At 32.3% G+C, this 18,518-nt stretch overlaps 1 protein-coding gene across 1 annotated transcript; it reads right to left on the bottom strand.

The window, feature by feature from the left end:
• Window positions 1-12: 12 nt before the first annotated feature.
• LOC127721250 (uncharacterized) lies at window positions 13-18,459 on the bottom strand. Its single transcript, XM_052227928.1, has 3 exons — window positions 18,337-18,459; window positions 8,880-9,012; window positions 13-7,059 (listed from the first exon to the last, which is right to left on the bottom strand). Exons 2-3 carry the CDS (start codon window positions 9,009-9,011, stop codon window positions 6,133-6,135), a joined length of 1,059 nt encoding a protein of 352 aa, XP_052083888.1. The 5' UTR covers window position 9,012; window positions 18,337-18,459; the 3' UTR covers window positions 13-6,132.
• Window positions 18,460-18,518: the final 59 nt, after the last annotated feature.

The raw sequence follows: 18,518 nt of genomic DNA on the forward strand, positions 1-18,518 counted from the left end.
AATAAATTCGACTTGGAAAATGTATAAATTTATTATGCATTTTAGAATAAATGTAACAAAAACATATAAATTCATAAAATTTCAATAATAAATAAAAATAATGCATGTATAGAGAGGAAAAATGTAAATGTCTGAGAAAAATGTGAAACAACAGAAATCTGACATATTAGATGTTTAAAATTACCATTGAAAGTTCATGATTTGACAAATGTTGGATTTCATAAGTACCATATGCTACAAGAGAGGCAGAAGATGCCAAAGGGATTTTAAACTCATATATCAAAGACAACCTGACAACACCATGACAAAAAACGAAAAAACAACCAAAAGAGAAACAACAGTCTACAAAACATAAAAAACTAAACACTGAGCAACACAAATCCACCAAAAACCAGGGGGTGATCTCAGGTGTTCCCAAAGGGTAAGCAGATCATACAGCTCACTAAGATTTTGTTCTTTCCATCAGCTGTCCATGGTTAAGTGGGCTCAAAATGGGCAAATATTCTATATGGTCCCCTGTGGCAAACTTTTGGATAAGACATGCAATTTCTTTTTTTTTTTCTTCATAAGAATTAAATACTTAATAATGGAAAGTTATTTTTTTCCAATATTTTTACAAAATCTGAGATTAGATTTGAGTGAGCAAGAGTTGTCTGTCCATGGCAGCCAGGTGGTGAAAGTATAAAATCCCAATGAGCTCTAGTGTAATTACAACCAATTTAAACTCAATCTTATCTTACCTAGTTAGGTAGTGGTCAAAAATACAATATAGATATGCTTTAATCAGATAATGGACCTTTCACTGGTATTTTTAAACTCATTGTAAAAAAGTCAAATAAATTATTGCAGGATTCTCATCTACTCAAGGTTTCATAACATCTTTAATTCCAAGCATTTTTTTTTTTGGAGAATCAACAAATTTAATTTTCTAAAAGATGTGTCAAGAAATTAATTTGTTACCTATTTACAGAATATTCATAAATAATTATATAGTTAATGCTTTCTTCTAAGTACTTTTTCTTATACTACTGATCACAATAAAATGGATGTAGCTGAGAAAAAAATGCATATAGTCAATCAAAAAAATTACACATTATTAAAAACAGCACACAGAGAAAAAAAATAAAATACGCTATAAATTCACAAATGATTGTTGATCAAATTTCACTAATGCTATACACATCAAATTTAATCAGAATTTAAAATGCAAATTCTAATTAACATTTTTTTTAAATAATTGTTGCAAATACATGTATATCAATACAAAAATTTGGAATGTAAATGTACATTAAAACATCAGTTAAACAATTGTGCGACAATAGTAAACAGTGTATGTTTTAATACATGATATATATATTGATAAATTAATCTTATTGACCTCAAAACTTGACTTTTTTTATTTTATGTATCTGTTGTCCTAAAAGGGTAAAATAAAACAGTTTTGTTGTGTTTTCTCTTCTTATTTTAGGATTTCACCTGGGTAAAAAGATAGCGAATGTTCATTGGTATTTTTTTAACATTGTAAAAAGTTATATTAAATTATTTCAGGAAATCATCTACTCATGGGGACATATCTTTAATTTCAAGCATTATTTGTTTTGAGAATCAACAAATTTTCCAAAAAATATAAGTCAAAAATGTCTTTGTTATAAATAAAGGCAACAGTAGTATACCGCTGTTCGAAATTCATAAATCGATTGAGAAAAAAAAACAAATCCGGGGTTACAAACTTAAACTGAGGGAAACACATCAAATATAAGAGGACAACTAGGACACAACAGAAACACAACATTAAAATGTAACACACACAGAAACGAACTATAATATAACAATGGCCATTTTCCTGACTTGGTACAGGACATTTTAAGAAAAAAATGGTGGGTTGAACCTGGTTTTGTGGCTAGCCAAACCTCCCGCTTTTATGGCAATTAATGTTAAATATAACATTAAAATGACAACATTACATGACAGGACTACAATACAAATAAATGGGAGAACATATAGGACAGAGAAACATACGAATAATAGCTAACAAAAGGTACTATGTTATATATCTATAGAAAATGATTAGTGCTTTGTTCTCAGTACCTTTTCCTATACTGCTGTTCACATTTATATAGATGTAACTGAATTCAAAAATCCAAATAGCCAATAAAAAATATACACAACCAAAAATATTTATATAAACAACAAACAAACAGAAAGAATAGAATAATACTCTTAATTCACAGAAGTTGAGCAGTTTTCCAATACAAAAAAATTAATCCTTTAATTGCTCTCATTCTGCTATGTCACACATTTAGATTGTCAATTTTCAAAATTAAAAAAATAACTAATGCTGTTTATCATGTTTATATGTAATTCTATCAGGATTTGAAATTCATATTTGTATCTACATTTTTTTTTAAATAATATAAATTGTTGCAAATATACATGATATAATAAATCAAAACAAAAACAGATTGTCAATATATACATGAGAACATGAGTAAAACAATTGATTGTGTGACAAAAGTAAGCATGGTATCCTCTAACACTGTTAATACATAACACATATTGATAAATTACTCTTGCAAAAAATGTATATTGACCTCAAAACTCGACCTTTCTCTTTATTTTTTATTATTTTGTTTTTTGTTATAAATTCAATATACACCATTTTTAAAAATACCTTTAAAAGTGTATAGGAAATAACTTATAGTGTATACTCTGAAGTAGCTATGAAAGTACATTAAGAATATTCCATTAAAAATGAACAAATATCATCTTAAAATTCAGAGTTTATTCTGCATCTATTGTCCTAAAAGTAAGATTGAACAGTTTTGTTGATTTGTACTTTTATTATAAGAATATCTCTGGGGAAAAGGGGGCACACTTTCCCTTCAAATCAGTAATGCATTTGTAATAGGCAATTTAATGAATTATTTTTAAGCATGTGAACAAAATTTTAAAAATTTGTAATTCTAATGACAATGTTGACATAAAAACATACAATTGATTCCTAAGAGTTGTGTCCCTTTACCTATGTCAACTCCCTTTAACTGACAAATAATGTATTATGTTTTATAACATAATACAATTGAGGTCACTTGAAAATTTGTCAATCAATTATGGAGGGTAAAGTCTTGTTCAATCTTCTTATTGTGGAAAAAAAAAACATCAATATTGTGACTGGACTTTATCAAATAGTGGAACATTCAATGATATTTTTTTGTGTGGTGTATTTATTCTAATTAGAAATGAAGCTTGCCAAATGTAATCTTTAATAATTTTTTTTAACCATAAAACCTCAATACTGTAAAAGAAACAAAATACTGTAAATTCACAAATTTTTGTGATGTATTTATTATTGCAAAAATTGTGGCTTTGCAAATAAAAGCTCCAACTAAATTTGATAGGATTATTTGTATGCAGCATTTGCTGAGATCGTAATAATTAAATTTGTGATCATTATTAGACAATAACAAAAATAAATGCACACAAAAAATTTCTGGATTTACAATACATAAATTATCATAAGTTTGTCATTAGCCTTTCAATCATGGTAGAATTAAGACTTCAAAACTTTGATACATTTTCCCGTCAAAAAGTGAGTTTGTCATTGATCAATATGAACTGTTGATATGCACTGGTATGATTAAATGGTAAATAAGTTCACATATATGACATTAGCATTTGATTGACATTTACACCAAATTAAAGTGTCCCTTCTTACACTGTTAGAGATAGCAAAAAATAGTGGGGCAGTTACTCTTCTCTTAATAATAATGCTCCCTTTTGTCCTTAAATTCTGCCCAATATTTTTCATAAGGGAAAAAAGATACTTTTAAATTAAAAAAAGGAATTTTTAACTACTGAGGATTCATTTATTTTCGTGGGTACCAATTTTTGTGGATTGAGGAAAAGTTACACTTTCATGGATATTTAATTCATGGTTTTGCCAAAATTTGCATACAAGCCAATGGAAAAATTGTAATTGTTGAACATTTTAATTTGTGGTTTACCTGTACCCATTGAATCCACGAAAATTGGTATCCAACGAAAAATGATGAATCCACAGTATTGGAAAAAGTTTTAACAACCCCAAAATACTATCAATCCAGCAATTCAATAGTCAATTATGTATGTATAAAGATAAATAAGTTATCTTTTTTCAAAACTTAAATACATGTATACATTGAGTTTCACAAAGATCAGTATAAGGTATATATATATAAATACAAAATGAATGCAAATAAATTTATATAAAAAATTTGAATACTGTTTTCTATAAATTTAAGTAGTTCCTTATAAGGCCAATTAAAATTGATTGATAGATTTTCATCCCCGCCCGCCCCTCTGAAATCGTTCCGCCCCAATTTTTTTTATTTTGAAAAATTTACGATTTCCGGATTTTGTTCATTTTTGTTACCGGTAACTGTCGATAATTTCGTTTCATTAATAACATCCTGTTTCAAATTTTGGTTTTTGCATTTCTTTGTATGTTTGATTCGTTATACATGTATATACATGATAGAACCTTATTATTACACTTGCATATATGAAGAACACGTCACAAGAGCGTTTCATATCTAATAAAAAATAAAAAATAAAATCCTCCCACCCACCCCATTTTTTTCAAAAATTTGGATGAAAATCTACTAATTAAATTTACTTGGCCTAATTATTATATCAGGAGTTGAGCCATGTAAAAATAAGAAGATGTGGTATGATTGCCAATGAAACAACTCTCTACCAGAGACCAAATGACTTAGAAGGTAAGCAACTATAGGTCACCGTACGGCCTTCAACAATGAGTAAAACCCATACTGCATAGTCAGCTATAACAGGCCCCGAAATGACAAATGTCAAACAATTCAAACGAGAAAAATAACGGCCTGATTAATGTCATAGGTCATTTAATTGATTTGTCCATTGGCTAGATGTTGTTTGATGTCCAGGCAGTGACAAATATTACACATGTCACATGTACATCAGGACCAGAACATGTTAAGAACCCTGCATTGTAATAGACTGATGTACTGAGAAGGTATTTATACATGCTACACAACAGCCCTTGTGGATTTTGCTTTTTCCTCCTGCCCACTGTGGACAGCCCACCTGTGCCCATTCTAGCTATATTCTCTTCTTTTTGTAAAAATATTAATTACAAATGCTTATCTGCTTTTTTCAATTGTTTGTACTTGCAAGTCTTTTGATTAAACAAAATAAAACGCATGCCCACTCCTATGGGTGGAAAGAGTTGACAAGCTAGAAATTTTGCCCACCTGGTGCCCACTCTCACTGTGGGCGGGTGGACAAAGCAAAATCCCCCCGAGCTGCACTGTAGTTCACAAGGTAACAGTAGAAAGGCATATCAACCTCCTTTATCTTAGCTCTGAGCAGATCAGTCTTTACTCTTTTTCCTGAATACCACATGCTTTGGGCCCAGAGAAGCAGCATATACCAATTTTCATGTATTTTGGTTTTGACCTGGGCAGGGATCAAACCCATGACCTTCTACACTCAAGTAGAGCTAAATACACTACACTGCAGTAGTCTTTACCAAACGTTTATGATTTACAAGCCTGAGGTATCATGTGCTAAATATTAATTGCCTGGAGACGCAGCAAATACCAATTTTCTTGTATTTGGGTATTGACTTCAGCAGGGATCAAACCCATGACCTACCACACTCAAGGAGAGCAAAGTACACTACAGTAGTCTTTACCAAAATTTTTTTGACTTACAAGTTACAAAAATCAATTTTACAAAAAAAACAAAAATATAAATTCATCTTACTTTCATTTTTGTGTACATCAAATAAGGCCTCATTTTCCGAAAAAATTTGACAACATTTTACTCCTGGCTTATGAGGCCTCTTTACACGAAAATTATACTGGGTCAACAACAATTTTACTCAGGACTGGCCGCCTGGGTCGTAGGGTTTGTGGTTATAATCACGAAGACTGCAGTATGTACCCCTCAAATGTGATTCACATAAATTCTTACAAATATTGATAGTATTGATACAAACTGAAAAAAACATGTTTTTTGTGTTTCTTATCATTCTTGAACATTATCCTATTACAGTTATTTTTCACCAACCTTTAACATTATATAGCTAATCTTCATGATCACCAGTCTTAAACATTATACAGTGATTTTTCTATTCAATTCATTTAAAACTGTGCCATTTGTAAATACAATAGGAGGTAAAGGAGACAGACTGTCAAACTCTGGCAACCATTTTACAACAAGAGGCCCAGTGGATGGTAATCCTGCATGTCCAAAATGGTTTAGCCCTGGTTCCTGCCAGTTGTAACTGAAACCTTTGTATTTTGGCATTATATTTGGATACAAAACATACTTATGAAATTTCCAGTTAAAATAAATAAACCACATGGTCCACATATTTTGAGCATTTCCCTGTCTTCTGTTTTCTGAATACCATACAGTCGCTAGATTATTGGGTACCAGGGGATGAAAACTTTTATCTAGTGACATCTTTTCCCACCAAGTTATAAATTCTTTCCACTGGTTCAGTTTTGGTGAAAATCCCCAACTGCCTGGCATTGAGTACAAATAGGTTAAATGCTTTTTCGACACATTAACATTTTCAAGTGCACTGGGTCCAGAATAAATGGAGCCTACTCCTTGAAGTGTAAATCCGCTGATTTTATTATCATCTTTGTAAGTCGAGTGTACTGATTTTAACCATTGATAAAAAACTGGAGATACTGTCAAATCATCTTCAAGAATGACACATATTTCCCTCGGATTATCCGATAATTTCCAAGTTCTCAACCACTGGTTTATTATCCCTGCATGTTGGCCACGAACATACACATTTTTCTCTCCATGTACAAACTGAAAATCTTTTGCAAACTGAACTGTTTCATTGTGAACCTCACCATTTATAGAGCGATCAACCCAGATATCTAAAACTACTCTTTCACCTTGGTAATCTGTCAGTAGCAACGAATCAAATAAGCGTTTTAAGGATTTTGACCTATTGTAAGTTAGGACAATAATTCTTAACTGTGGTGAAGAATCGAAAATAACTGGAAAATTTTTAGGCTGAAATTGAAATACAAAATCAAATTACCATGACGTCATGACTACAACTTTTAATCATAATAAAAGCCTGAAACAATGAGCACTTGACAAACAGAGTGGGTAATAATTTAGGAGGGTCTGAATAGGGGGTCCTTCATTTCTGTATTCTTTATTTAGGTCATTTTTCTCTATTTTTTATATTTTTTGCCATTTATCCTTTTTTTTATATATATATTTTAGCACCCCATTATTCTCAACTATTTTAAGCCTATTTTTCTCTATTCTATGTTTTTTAAGCCCTTAATTCTGCACTTTTTGCCTTTTATTCTCTATTCTGTAAACCCCATCCAGACCCTCATTTAGCAAATATAGTACAATACCCAATATGATGATTAACTGTAATTGCTTTTTGTTTAAATAAGGTTCTCCATAAACAATTTACCTTTTTTGACACTAATCAGGGTAGATAAAACTAAACATCATTGAGATGGGAGCCATCTCTGTGGGCCCCGCTGTGAATAACGTGTGGTAAAAAATTTGTATCTTTACCATAGGACATGGGGTTGTCATCTGAAACCAAAGGTTTTGACCTTGACCTTTGACCTAGGAAGTTGTACATACATTATGATACACCCTCTGGTGTTGGTTAATATACATGTCAAGTATAAACTTTGAAATCATAACGGTTCTCTAGATATAGAGCGGACATGATCTTTACCATAGGACATGGGGTTGTCAACTGAAAACCAAAGTTTTTGACCTTGACCTTTGACTTAGAAAGTTGTACAAACATTATGACACACCCTCTGGTGTTGGTTAATATACATGTCAAGTATAAATTTGAAATCATAACGGTTCTCAAGATATAGAGTGGACACGATCTTTACCATAGGACATGGGGTTGTCAACTGAAACCAGTTTTCGACCTTGACCTTTGACCTAGTAGAGGAAGTTGTACATACATTATGACACACCCTCTGGTGTTGGTTAATATACATGTCAAGTATAAATTTTGAAATCATAAAGTTTCTCAAGATATAGAGCAGACACAATCTTTACCATAGGACATGGGGTTGTCAACTAAAACCTAAGTTTTTGACCTTGACCTTTGGCCTAAGAAGTTGTACAAACATTATGACACACCCTCTGGTGTTGGTTAATATACATGTCAAGTATAAAGTATGAAATCATAACGGTTCTCTAGATATAAAGCGGACACAATTTGTTACGGACGGATGGACAGATGGACGGATAGACGGACAGACAGACTGATCACTATACAGTACAGTTAAAGCTAACATGTTTCCAAACTCCGTATACCACAATTATTCACGGAGTGACACCAGGAAACTCAGATATCCCTCCCTAAATAATTAAATAACACATATCTGAGAGGGTGGTAGAGCAGATTGTTACCCCTTGAAAAGACATTGTCAACCTTGGCTTTCCCTCAGCTGACAATATTTTCTCGGGGTAACAATCTGCTCTATCACCCTCTCAGCTATGTGTTAATTATATATTATTAAATGTTAAATTTTCTGTGTAGTCTTTTGTGGATTGTTATTCATATATTCGTATATAGATTCAGATGTAGATTTATATATATAGATTCAGATGTAGATTTATATATATAGATTCAGATGTAGATTTATATATACAGATTCAGATGTAGATTTATATATACAGATTCAGATGTAGATTTATATATACAGATTCAGATGTAGATTTATATTTATAGATTCACAACTGACATGTTATAATTGAACAAGTTTTGAAATATACATGAGGAAAAGGGTTCCCCCTCTTTCTTAATTTTTATTGATGTATATTAAGTATTTTACCTCATCACTATGTGGATCCGGATCCCGACCTGGAGTGTTCTGTATCAGATGTAACATGTACCAACACAAAAACATGCCAAGGAGTATAGAAGATGGTAACCATGACGACTTCAATTTTCTTATCAGACCCATTCTGAAATTATATGAAGACATTGATTTTCAAGTAATAAAAATATCAATAAGGACATGTGGTTTAATTGCCAATTAGCTAGACAACTATCCAAAAAAAATCAAAATGATGTGGATGTAAGGGATTATACGTCACCAAAAAAGACTCACCATACACATGATACAGCCTTCAACAAAAGTAAGGAGATATGGTATGATTGCCAAATTGTCAAAACTTCTTTTTTCGTATTAATTTTTATATTCATAATGTGGTTCTGCATCATTACCCAGAAACGATTCTAGCATTACTTCTCGATGCAGGTTTTTAAAAAATATTTGGTTTTCCTTTAGGGTGTGTGTCTGTTTATGATGGGTATTCATAATATGATATCTTATATTTCAATGTTTTTCGAAACTTATACACATGTATATAGATATTTACTACAATAGTTTTGGGTAACATATTTTTTGTTTTTCCAAGTTGCATGTAATTTACTTTGAATGAATACTATCATTGTGATATAATCATGTTTGCATATACATGTACTGTGGATTCATTTATTTTCGTGGGTACCAATTTTCGTGGCTTCAAGAAAACTTGCATTTTCATCATGTTCATGGATATTAAATTTCATGGTTTTGCTGAAGTCTGCATATAAAGCCTAAAGCCTAAAGAAATTTTGTCATTCGTTGAACATTTAATTTGGTGGTTCAGCTGTTCCCATGAAATCCTGGAAAATTTGTATCCAACGAATAATAATGAATCAACATAATATATATAATATGAGACTAATAATTCATTTTTGTATCATGAATGACATAAAAAATGTGATTAAATGATGGTTCAAGTCTATTTGCACTAATTTACCATCACATATTGCACTTTTATTTCCAGTTTCGTTTCACCACTATCTAATACTTAAACAATAACCCAGTGTAAACAAGTGAAACTGCGAGCTACTGCTCACTGATGATACCCCTGCCCAAATATTTCGGTAAACAGGAAGTTGTTGAGGGATGAATCTGAAAACGCATCACACTGTATAGCTGACTTATATAAACCCTGAAACCAAATTTCAGAAATCCTTATGATGTAGTTCCTGAGAAAGATGCGATGAAAAATATTCATGGGATGGATGGATGGATGGACGGACAGATGGACAGACCGACGAACAAAGAGAGGTAAAACAGTATACCAGGCAAATACCCCCACTTTTTTAAAGTAGGGTATAATAATTACTGTTTTACTGTGGTGAGTATTTTTCAACCAGGTGAGTTTTCACTAAATGGGCTATCAGAAATAAAGGTGAACATATAAATTTGGGTGCTGACGTGGGCCATAAATTTTCCCTAGTAGTTTTTAATTTTTCGCTAGAATGTCCTGTTCCCATTATAACAGACACCATTTTGACAAAATGCAATTCAAATGCCTTCCCAGTAAATATAACATATCCAGTAAAGCAGGAGACAGTATGTGGTGAGAGCCTAAACATTTAAGAATTTTAATAACCATGCAGGGGCTAAACAATTAGTTGACAAATGTACATAAAATTGAGAATGGAAATGGAGAATGTGTCAAAGAGACAACAACCCGACCATAGAACAGACAACAGCAGAAGGTCACCAACAGGTCTTCAATGCAGCGAGAAATTCCCGCACCCAGAGGCGTATGCATGTTCATGCAGAATATAATCTGTAAGATCTTTGAAATATCTTTATAATTCAAATAACCTACACTAACCTATGAGCTGTAGCCTTCTCTATCGTGAGGCCAAAAATAAAATTTAAATTGGTTGATGTTGCCTACCTACCCACCTAAAATGCAACCTACCCAAAACATTTTATGACACAAATCAAAAAAAGATTTTTTTCCTGCTCTAACGTTGTTTTCTCCTCTAACATTGTCTAAAACATATGCATGTAACTTATGTTGTTGGCAGAAAAAATAAAATCCTTACCTACATGTACATTGTACCTCTAACCAACCCTATGAGGCATGGGTAGGCAACATATTTTAATTGTTTAAGGGTGGTCTGACCTTATATGTAATCAGGGGCATTGTTGCTTTAATAGACAAGTAAAGTATCCTTTTAAAATTATCTAGTGATTTTTTTTAAGAAAATCTACATGTACATGTATAAACTCAAAACAAAACAAAAAAATTTCATTGAAAAAAAGACATCAGCCTACAGCAGTTACACTGAACAAATTTTGATTAATTTGTCCTATTTAAGGTAACACGATACCGAATGGCATATCTCCCAATTTCCAAACTTTTTGACACACGTGTTCTTTGAATCGAATTACATCGGAATATGTAATAAAAAATGGGGGTCACCATTTTTGTTTTCTTGGTATTTTGATAGGAATACGTCAATTTTGGCGACAAATTTACAAAGGTATATAGGAGAAATGGCTTTTTTTCGGCTTTCCTTTTTAGATTTTCCAATGGATGGATATGTTCTTATATACGGAGAAAAACAAAAAACTAACATAATATCCAGGATTGCATACTGAATCCATACACGTAAAAAAACTCATATGTCACCATCCTTGTTTTTGAGATAAATGGCTTCAAAGTTGATCGATATGCCTAGAATTTGACCGAAAACGTATGACGTTATTGAATACAGAATATAACGTTATTCCTACTCAGAGATATGGAAAACAAAATATGTGTCAGGATCTGAATGTTGTTTTTTTATTTTCATTTCCCCTGTCGGGTTTCGTAAATTTCCTAGTTATGCAATATGAAATTCTACTGATATAAATTTATTTCGTCCTGCACATGGAAATTTCACTCACATGAATTAACATTAATCTCGTCTGAATTTCACACCAAACGAGCATATACTTGAAACTTGCTTGAACTGGTTGGTTCCACGTGAATCTTATGATAATAGTTCACGCATAAATCAACGGAATTTGGTACACGTTGAATTCACGTAAATTTTTATAATAAGATTATTCAAATAATATCTTTATTCTAAATTTAATTAAAATCATGAAAAATACCTCCAAATGTTTGTAAAGTTCACGTGAAAATAACATGAAAAATTTCACGTGTGGTTCATTTGAATTACTGAGTTTTTAACTCCATCATTTAAGACAATGGTGGTGTCATCGCTGCATCCATGCAGAAATAGAGTACTTTAAAAATTTGATTCAGTTAACAGATTTATAATTGCTTGGTTTTTGATGGTTGTTTAACGTTCAGTGGCAAATAGTTCATGCATGTTCGGGACGACACAATACAATTTGGAAAACAGTTGTTTATAAAAGACAAATTTGATGCAGCAAGTCAAAAAAGGTTAAACATTCTGTTAGTTGTGAAAATTATGAGGGAAAATAATGATCCTGATAAAATACACATTCTAAAAAATAAAATAACAAAACTCAAAGAAAAATTCAAAACTTAAAAGTCCCTTATCAAATGACGAAATCATAAGCTCAAATACATCGAAAGAATGATAAACAGCCGTCATATTCTTGACTTGGTACATACATTAGTATAGTGTACTCTACGTGGTGTAAATGTGTGAGTTGGTTGGTTGAGCAAGTCGGACAAACCTTGCAAACTGTATGCAAAATTTCACAAAGTTCAACAGTCTGTCATTTGTGGAAAATTATTTACAAAACAAATCTTGAGATCATATATTCATTCTTTATAAGTAAAGCAAACCGCGAAATATAAAAGTTCCAGCTTGAAATTCCACATGTAGGAGATGTAAGCCGGAGTCTGTACACTGCGTTCCTTTTATATGTTATCAAAATGCCTAATCCAGCAACCTGTCATGAACAAAAAATAAAGAAAATCCAGACGACATGCGTACCTTTAATATGAGTAGTAACACCAGGTAAATAATTTAAACCTGAAGCAAAAAGACTGTAGTCCTAAATAATTAGCCGTATGTATAAACCCTATGTATATATGTCAAGTGCGGGATTGACGGTCGAACGGACACGGGTGAAACAATATGATGATATGTGCTCTATTGGAATTTTGGTGACAAAACATATTTTTGAATATGCAGTTCATATAATGGAATGGTAATTTGGAGATCTAAAATGAAGTAGCAATGTAAGCAAGCTACCATTTCCGTCATTTTGTCTTTGGTGGAAAGTTGATTAATTGGCAATCTTACCGCATCTCCTTATTTCATTATGGTTTGAATTTTCTCAAGAAGAACAAAAGTTTTAAGACTTAACAAATATGTACTAAGAGACTGAAATGTTACTGTGATAATTATACTACACATACTTTCCAATTTAGGGGACCAACGTTTACTAAAACTACAAATTAGAAATAAAAAGATACTCGTCCAATTAGCATTAGACTATTTTCTTGATGTCTTTGGTTTTGATGTCGTTAAATGTCCAGATGTTGCTATCTTATAAATTGCATATCCCATATCTCCATTTATCATTATAACAGCCAACTTTTGTACAAAAAACATGTACCATATATTTTTTTGTTTTATTTGTACTTGTCCTTTTACAAATAAAGTCCCATGTTACCTCACTTCCATAATGAGCAAGCGGTCGATTGCTTTGAAAAAATTAGAGGCAATGATTTAAATTTTAACAATTAAAGTTATAAGTGACGGGTGTAAATTATAGGATTGATTGTTGGTTGCTTAACGTCCAGTGGCAAATAGTTCATGCATGTTCAGGACGAGAACAAGTTAACAATAAATACAATAGCTAGGTTTTGTAGTAGAGGCCATCTGGGATGATGGTCGAGAAAATTTGGACTGACACTGGAAAATTAGGGTATATTGGATAGGGACAGACATTTTGTTTCGCAACAGGCCACCAACGGACCTCTCAAAGAGTTGTTTCAAGGGTTCTTAATGTTCAAAGAGCGTAGAACTCTCTTTACACGAGGCATCGGATTTAACGTCCCCATTCTGACCGGACGTGGCTGCAAACTTGATACATCCCGCACAGCCAAATGGACGCCCCACTTTGGAAGCATTTTCTGACTGCAGGTCGGAAGAAGACCAAGTGACCATATTTCTATTTCCTAGTCATCCTTGGGGTGTAAATTGTAGAATAAAAACAAAATATAAAAATTATGTACATTGTCAGAAATATAAAATTCAATGTATTTGTACTCACTACGAAACAAGTGGAAAGGTCGGCGAGTCTCGCTTTTCATCGTGTTTCTAAAGCTCGTACACATACATTTTATATTACAATGTACATATATATATATAGTATATTTATCCACACAAAGAAATAAAAACACTTCTTTTTTACATGTATATATATATACTTTTATACTTGTTCTAAAAACTCCTTTTAAGACTGTGAAACTCCTCGGGCTTTTCCTGACGCCTAGTATGTGAGCAATATGTCCCTCAGGGCCTCAAAAGGCAACTATGTTTATTCTCTTTCAGTCGTTTTGTCTCCGAACTTGTAAATGTAAATTATTTCCAACTCAAATCACACCAAAAAAACCACACTACCACCGAATACCCATGCAAGCGTAAATTAACACGAATATAAAATCTAAATGATTTCAAGATCAAGCTATTTCAGTCTCTTTCTGCCGTTTGAAAAATAATTAGTCAGTCGTTTGCTTGTAAATTTCGAGAGAAAAAAATTGTAACTGAACCAGTCTGACTAGAGCCAGCCCGAACTATCAACTTGCGTTTATAGACGCAAGTGGATACTTGGAGCTGGCTTTAATCAGACTGTAACGGGACCTGAATTTTTTTTATTTCATTTTTGCCGAATCAAGTTCCCATGTATTTCTCAGCCTACGTTAACTTTCTCAGGCCTCGTTCCGATGTTGCTGTCTGCCCTGTGTAGACTTGGTCTATAGGGTTACAAAGCTAGCACTTTATTTTTAAAATGTTTCCGAAACTATATCGGATTTACTCTGTACAAACCAATGATTTTCAGAGACTGTTTACACTTGGAACATAGGGAAAGTTATTCGGCAAAATAAGCAAGTTAAACCACGTTTTTTACATTCCATACTAACAAACTATTTTCTGTATGAGTATCAAAGTCTGCTTATATTGTGCTTTTTCGCCTAATTCTATCCGTATTCTCATTCCGATAAATTTCCTTGTTCCATTTTGCCCGAGCGGTGTTTTTGACGACCATTTTAACACGAATTAATAGTTGTTTTTTCACACATCATCCCAAGTGTCTATAGATTAGATTTCGACTTTCAAAACAAAATTTCATGGCGATACGGCGCGCATCATGAATAAGTATTTATTGCAAAAATAAACCAAGAATAAAATAAAGTGTTAAAACTCTGTCTGTTATGCATAAAAACATATATAAGATAAATCGTGCAGATGCTTAAAAATTAAAGAAAAACAATATTTAAAAGTAAAGTAATACATTTTTAAAGGTTAACAATGAGCAGAAGAATTGCCGGAAAACGATAAAGCAATCTATGTCAAATAAGTTAACCGTTACGTATTGCATCAAAACTCTCAGCACTCTACATCTAGGGAAAGTTACCGTTAAAAATGTCACATAATGAATTACCAAAAATATTTTTTTTATTATTTTATCACTTTGTGATTGCAGAACCTGCTGCATTGGCTTGTATGTGTGAACGTTATTCGATAACGTCAGGAACGATAACTCGTGGCGTAACGTCATTCGGTATCGTGTTACCTTAATCAGGAAAAATTTGAAGAAATTGAAATTGAGTATTGTCATGACTGTATACATGGTATACCAGGGTTCTCACTACGGATTTTTGAAGGCAAGTCCAGGGACTCATCATTTTTGGCCATGGTGAGTCCAACAGTAAGAAAAAGATATTTTATTGCTATATAATTTATTATTTTAGTCTGTATGACCTAATAGAGCAATGAAATGACATTAAAATTCAGATTACTTTTAAACTTTGCTATAAAATGATGATATGTGTGTTCAGTTTATACAAAATATTTCAATCTTGATGCATTTTTGGACTCACCAGTTTTGAAAATGGTGAGTCCAGACAGATTTTCATGAGTCCAGGACTCATAGACTCGCCTTAGTGAGAACCCTGGTATACCAATAAAAAAGTTACTTTGAAAAAATCCATAAGGGGTTCCGCGGAACCCTGTGCATGCTGTGTCTCGCCTATGATTGCTGCTGTCAGTGTAAAAGTGTAATGTTGACTTAAAAAGTGAGTCCATTTATCAGTAAAATACAGAATTTAAAAAATATTCAAACTTTTTCTTTAGATGCTATTTCTTGGTCTTGAAGATTAGCTTCTGTCCTAGTTTCATAACAACCCGTGAAGGTTTACAAACTTGTCATGTCAAAAAAATTTAATCCCAGACTGTCTGTAAATGTTAACTGTAAAAAACTAATAAGTCCATCTATCAGAAAAATACTGAAAATGAAATATATTTTCAAAACTTTGAATCAGACATTATCTCTTAATCATTAAATTCTATGAAGGTTTGACAAAGTATTTGATGTGTAACAAACTTTAACCCCAGACTGTATCTACTTGTTAACAGTAAAATAAACTAAGTTCATATATCATCAAAATATGGAAAAATTAAAATAAATATTTTCATAATTTTGCACTGGATACTGTATTTTGGTCATTAACAAGCTTCTGTCCAAATTTCATAAAATTCCATGAAGGTTTGACAAAGTTATTGATGACAGAAAAACTTTAACCTCAGACTGAATCTGAATGATAACTGTAAAAAAAAACTGAAGGTTTTATAAAGTTATTGGTGTTTAAAAAAAGTTTAACAACAGACTGAACCTAAATGTTGACGCCGCCAACGCCGGAATCTAGGATCACTATGTCTCGTTTTCACAAAATAAATTTCGCAGGCTCAACAAAAATGACAGAAACATAATTAACTTTTCTAATTTATTTTATAGATCTGTTATTTTGTCTGAAAATGTTATTACCAAAAATTACAACATAACTTATTAATGGGCATATGTAGTTTGTTTTGGGTTAAACATATTAAAATTATGAAAGATTTCATGTCTCAAACATGTCAAAGAAATCAAAAGTTTCTATTTATCTATATGTGTCTTCTCTCAAGATTTCTTTTTGTAGGCAAATGAAGCGAATGTAAGCAACTATATACATGTACAAATGTATACAGTAGGTAAACATACAGCCTTTAACAATGAGAACCCATACCCTAGTCAACTATTAAAAAGCCCCCAACATGAAGAATGTGAAACAAATCAATTGAGAAAACTAATGGCCTAATTTATAACACAACATTTTAGGAAAAAAAATATGACAGACATGAACAAACGACAACCACTGAACTACAGGCTCCTGACTTGGGACAAGCACTGTTTGCTGAACATGAACGAAAAAAAGAATGTGGCAGGGTTAAACATGTTTGTGAGCACTCTATCCTCCCCCTTAAGTAACCTGGGACAGCAGTCTTACAGCACAACGTACTACATCAAAACAAACTGTGAAAATCAGTTGCAATTGGTTTACCTCAAAAGAATGTTCTTTTTGGTTTTTCTGGTTAATATCCTCTCTATTTAATACACCTTATCGCTACACTATATAGTCCAATCCGGAAAAAAATAAGTCATTTAGACAACTTTCAGTTTGGGTCAAGGATTAAAATACAAAGGTCATCAGTAACGAGCTGAGGAAGGAAAATGTTTAGAAAGCCTACATTTTAAAACTATGATAGATTATGATCTTATTTTTTAAAACACAAATTAAAATCATAAAAATGTTTTGTATGACATGTGTATGAGCCATTGAATGAGGTGTTTGCGATGGTTTAAACATATCTCTTTGAAAAGTTTTATGCATAGTACATTGTTTAAAAAGGGCCCAGGTAGCTTCAACTGGATGAAAAAGTTGTGCAATTTCAAAACTTATCCGGATTGGAGTAACGAAATAGCGATAAGGTGTATTTTAATATATGTGTAAAAATATTCTTCCTCGTTCAGAAATCAGTCAAATATATAAATAGTATGAAAACAATATGTTTAGATAGTATTTTCAATGTGGTCAGTAATTGTGCGGTTATGAAAAACTACCGCCCCAAGCTTTACCTGCTCATAAGTTATGACCTTCTTGTAAAATTTCTATCTGGCCCAAAAGAATTTCTAATACATGAGGCGAATAGATCTATACAAATTTTTCCATGAAATGAACTTCGGCCTGTCGCTCCCAAAGTTTATCATGAAAACTGAGAATGATGTTAGAATATAGACAAACAGGTATGAAGTCTTTAGTCTTTAGGTATGAAAATATAGCCTATAGGCGAAAGGACCTTGATTCTAATGTTTATATCATGATCATATTGTGACTATAGCTAAAAGAAAAGAGCACCAACTTGAACAGACGATTAAAGGACATTGTAAACGCTTATACCTTTTGTTTTAATGTAGAAGTAGCTTCACTGGTCTTCCTCTTCTTGATTAGGTTCGGACAGGTATGTGATGCTATTCCGTTGTCAATGAAGCGTGGTGAAACTGGTACCTGAATGGTACTTGATTACCAAAAGATACCAGTAAATGATTTAACATTGATTAATGCAATCAACTAACTGTTAC

This window comes from Mytilus californianus, unplaced genomic scaffold, assembly GCF_021869535.1.
Source record: "Mytilus californianus isolate M0D057914Y unplaced genomic scaffold, xbMytCali1.0.p SCAF_12, whole genome shotgun sequence".
Lineage (NCBI taxonomy): Eukaryota > Metazoa > Mollusca > Bivalvia > Mytilida > Mytilidae > Mytilus > Mytilus californianus.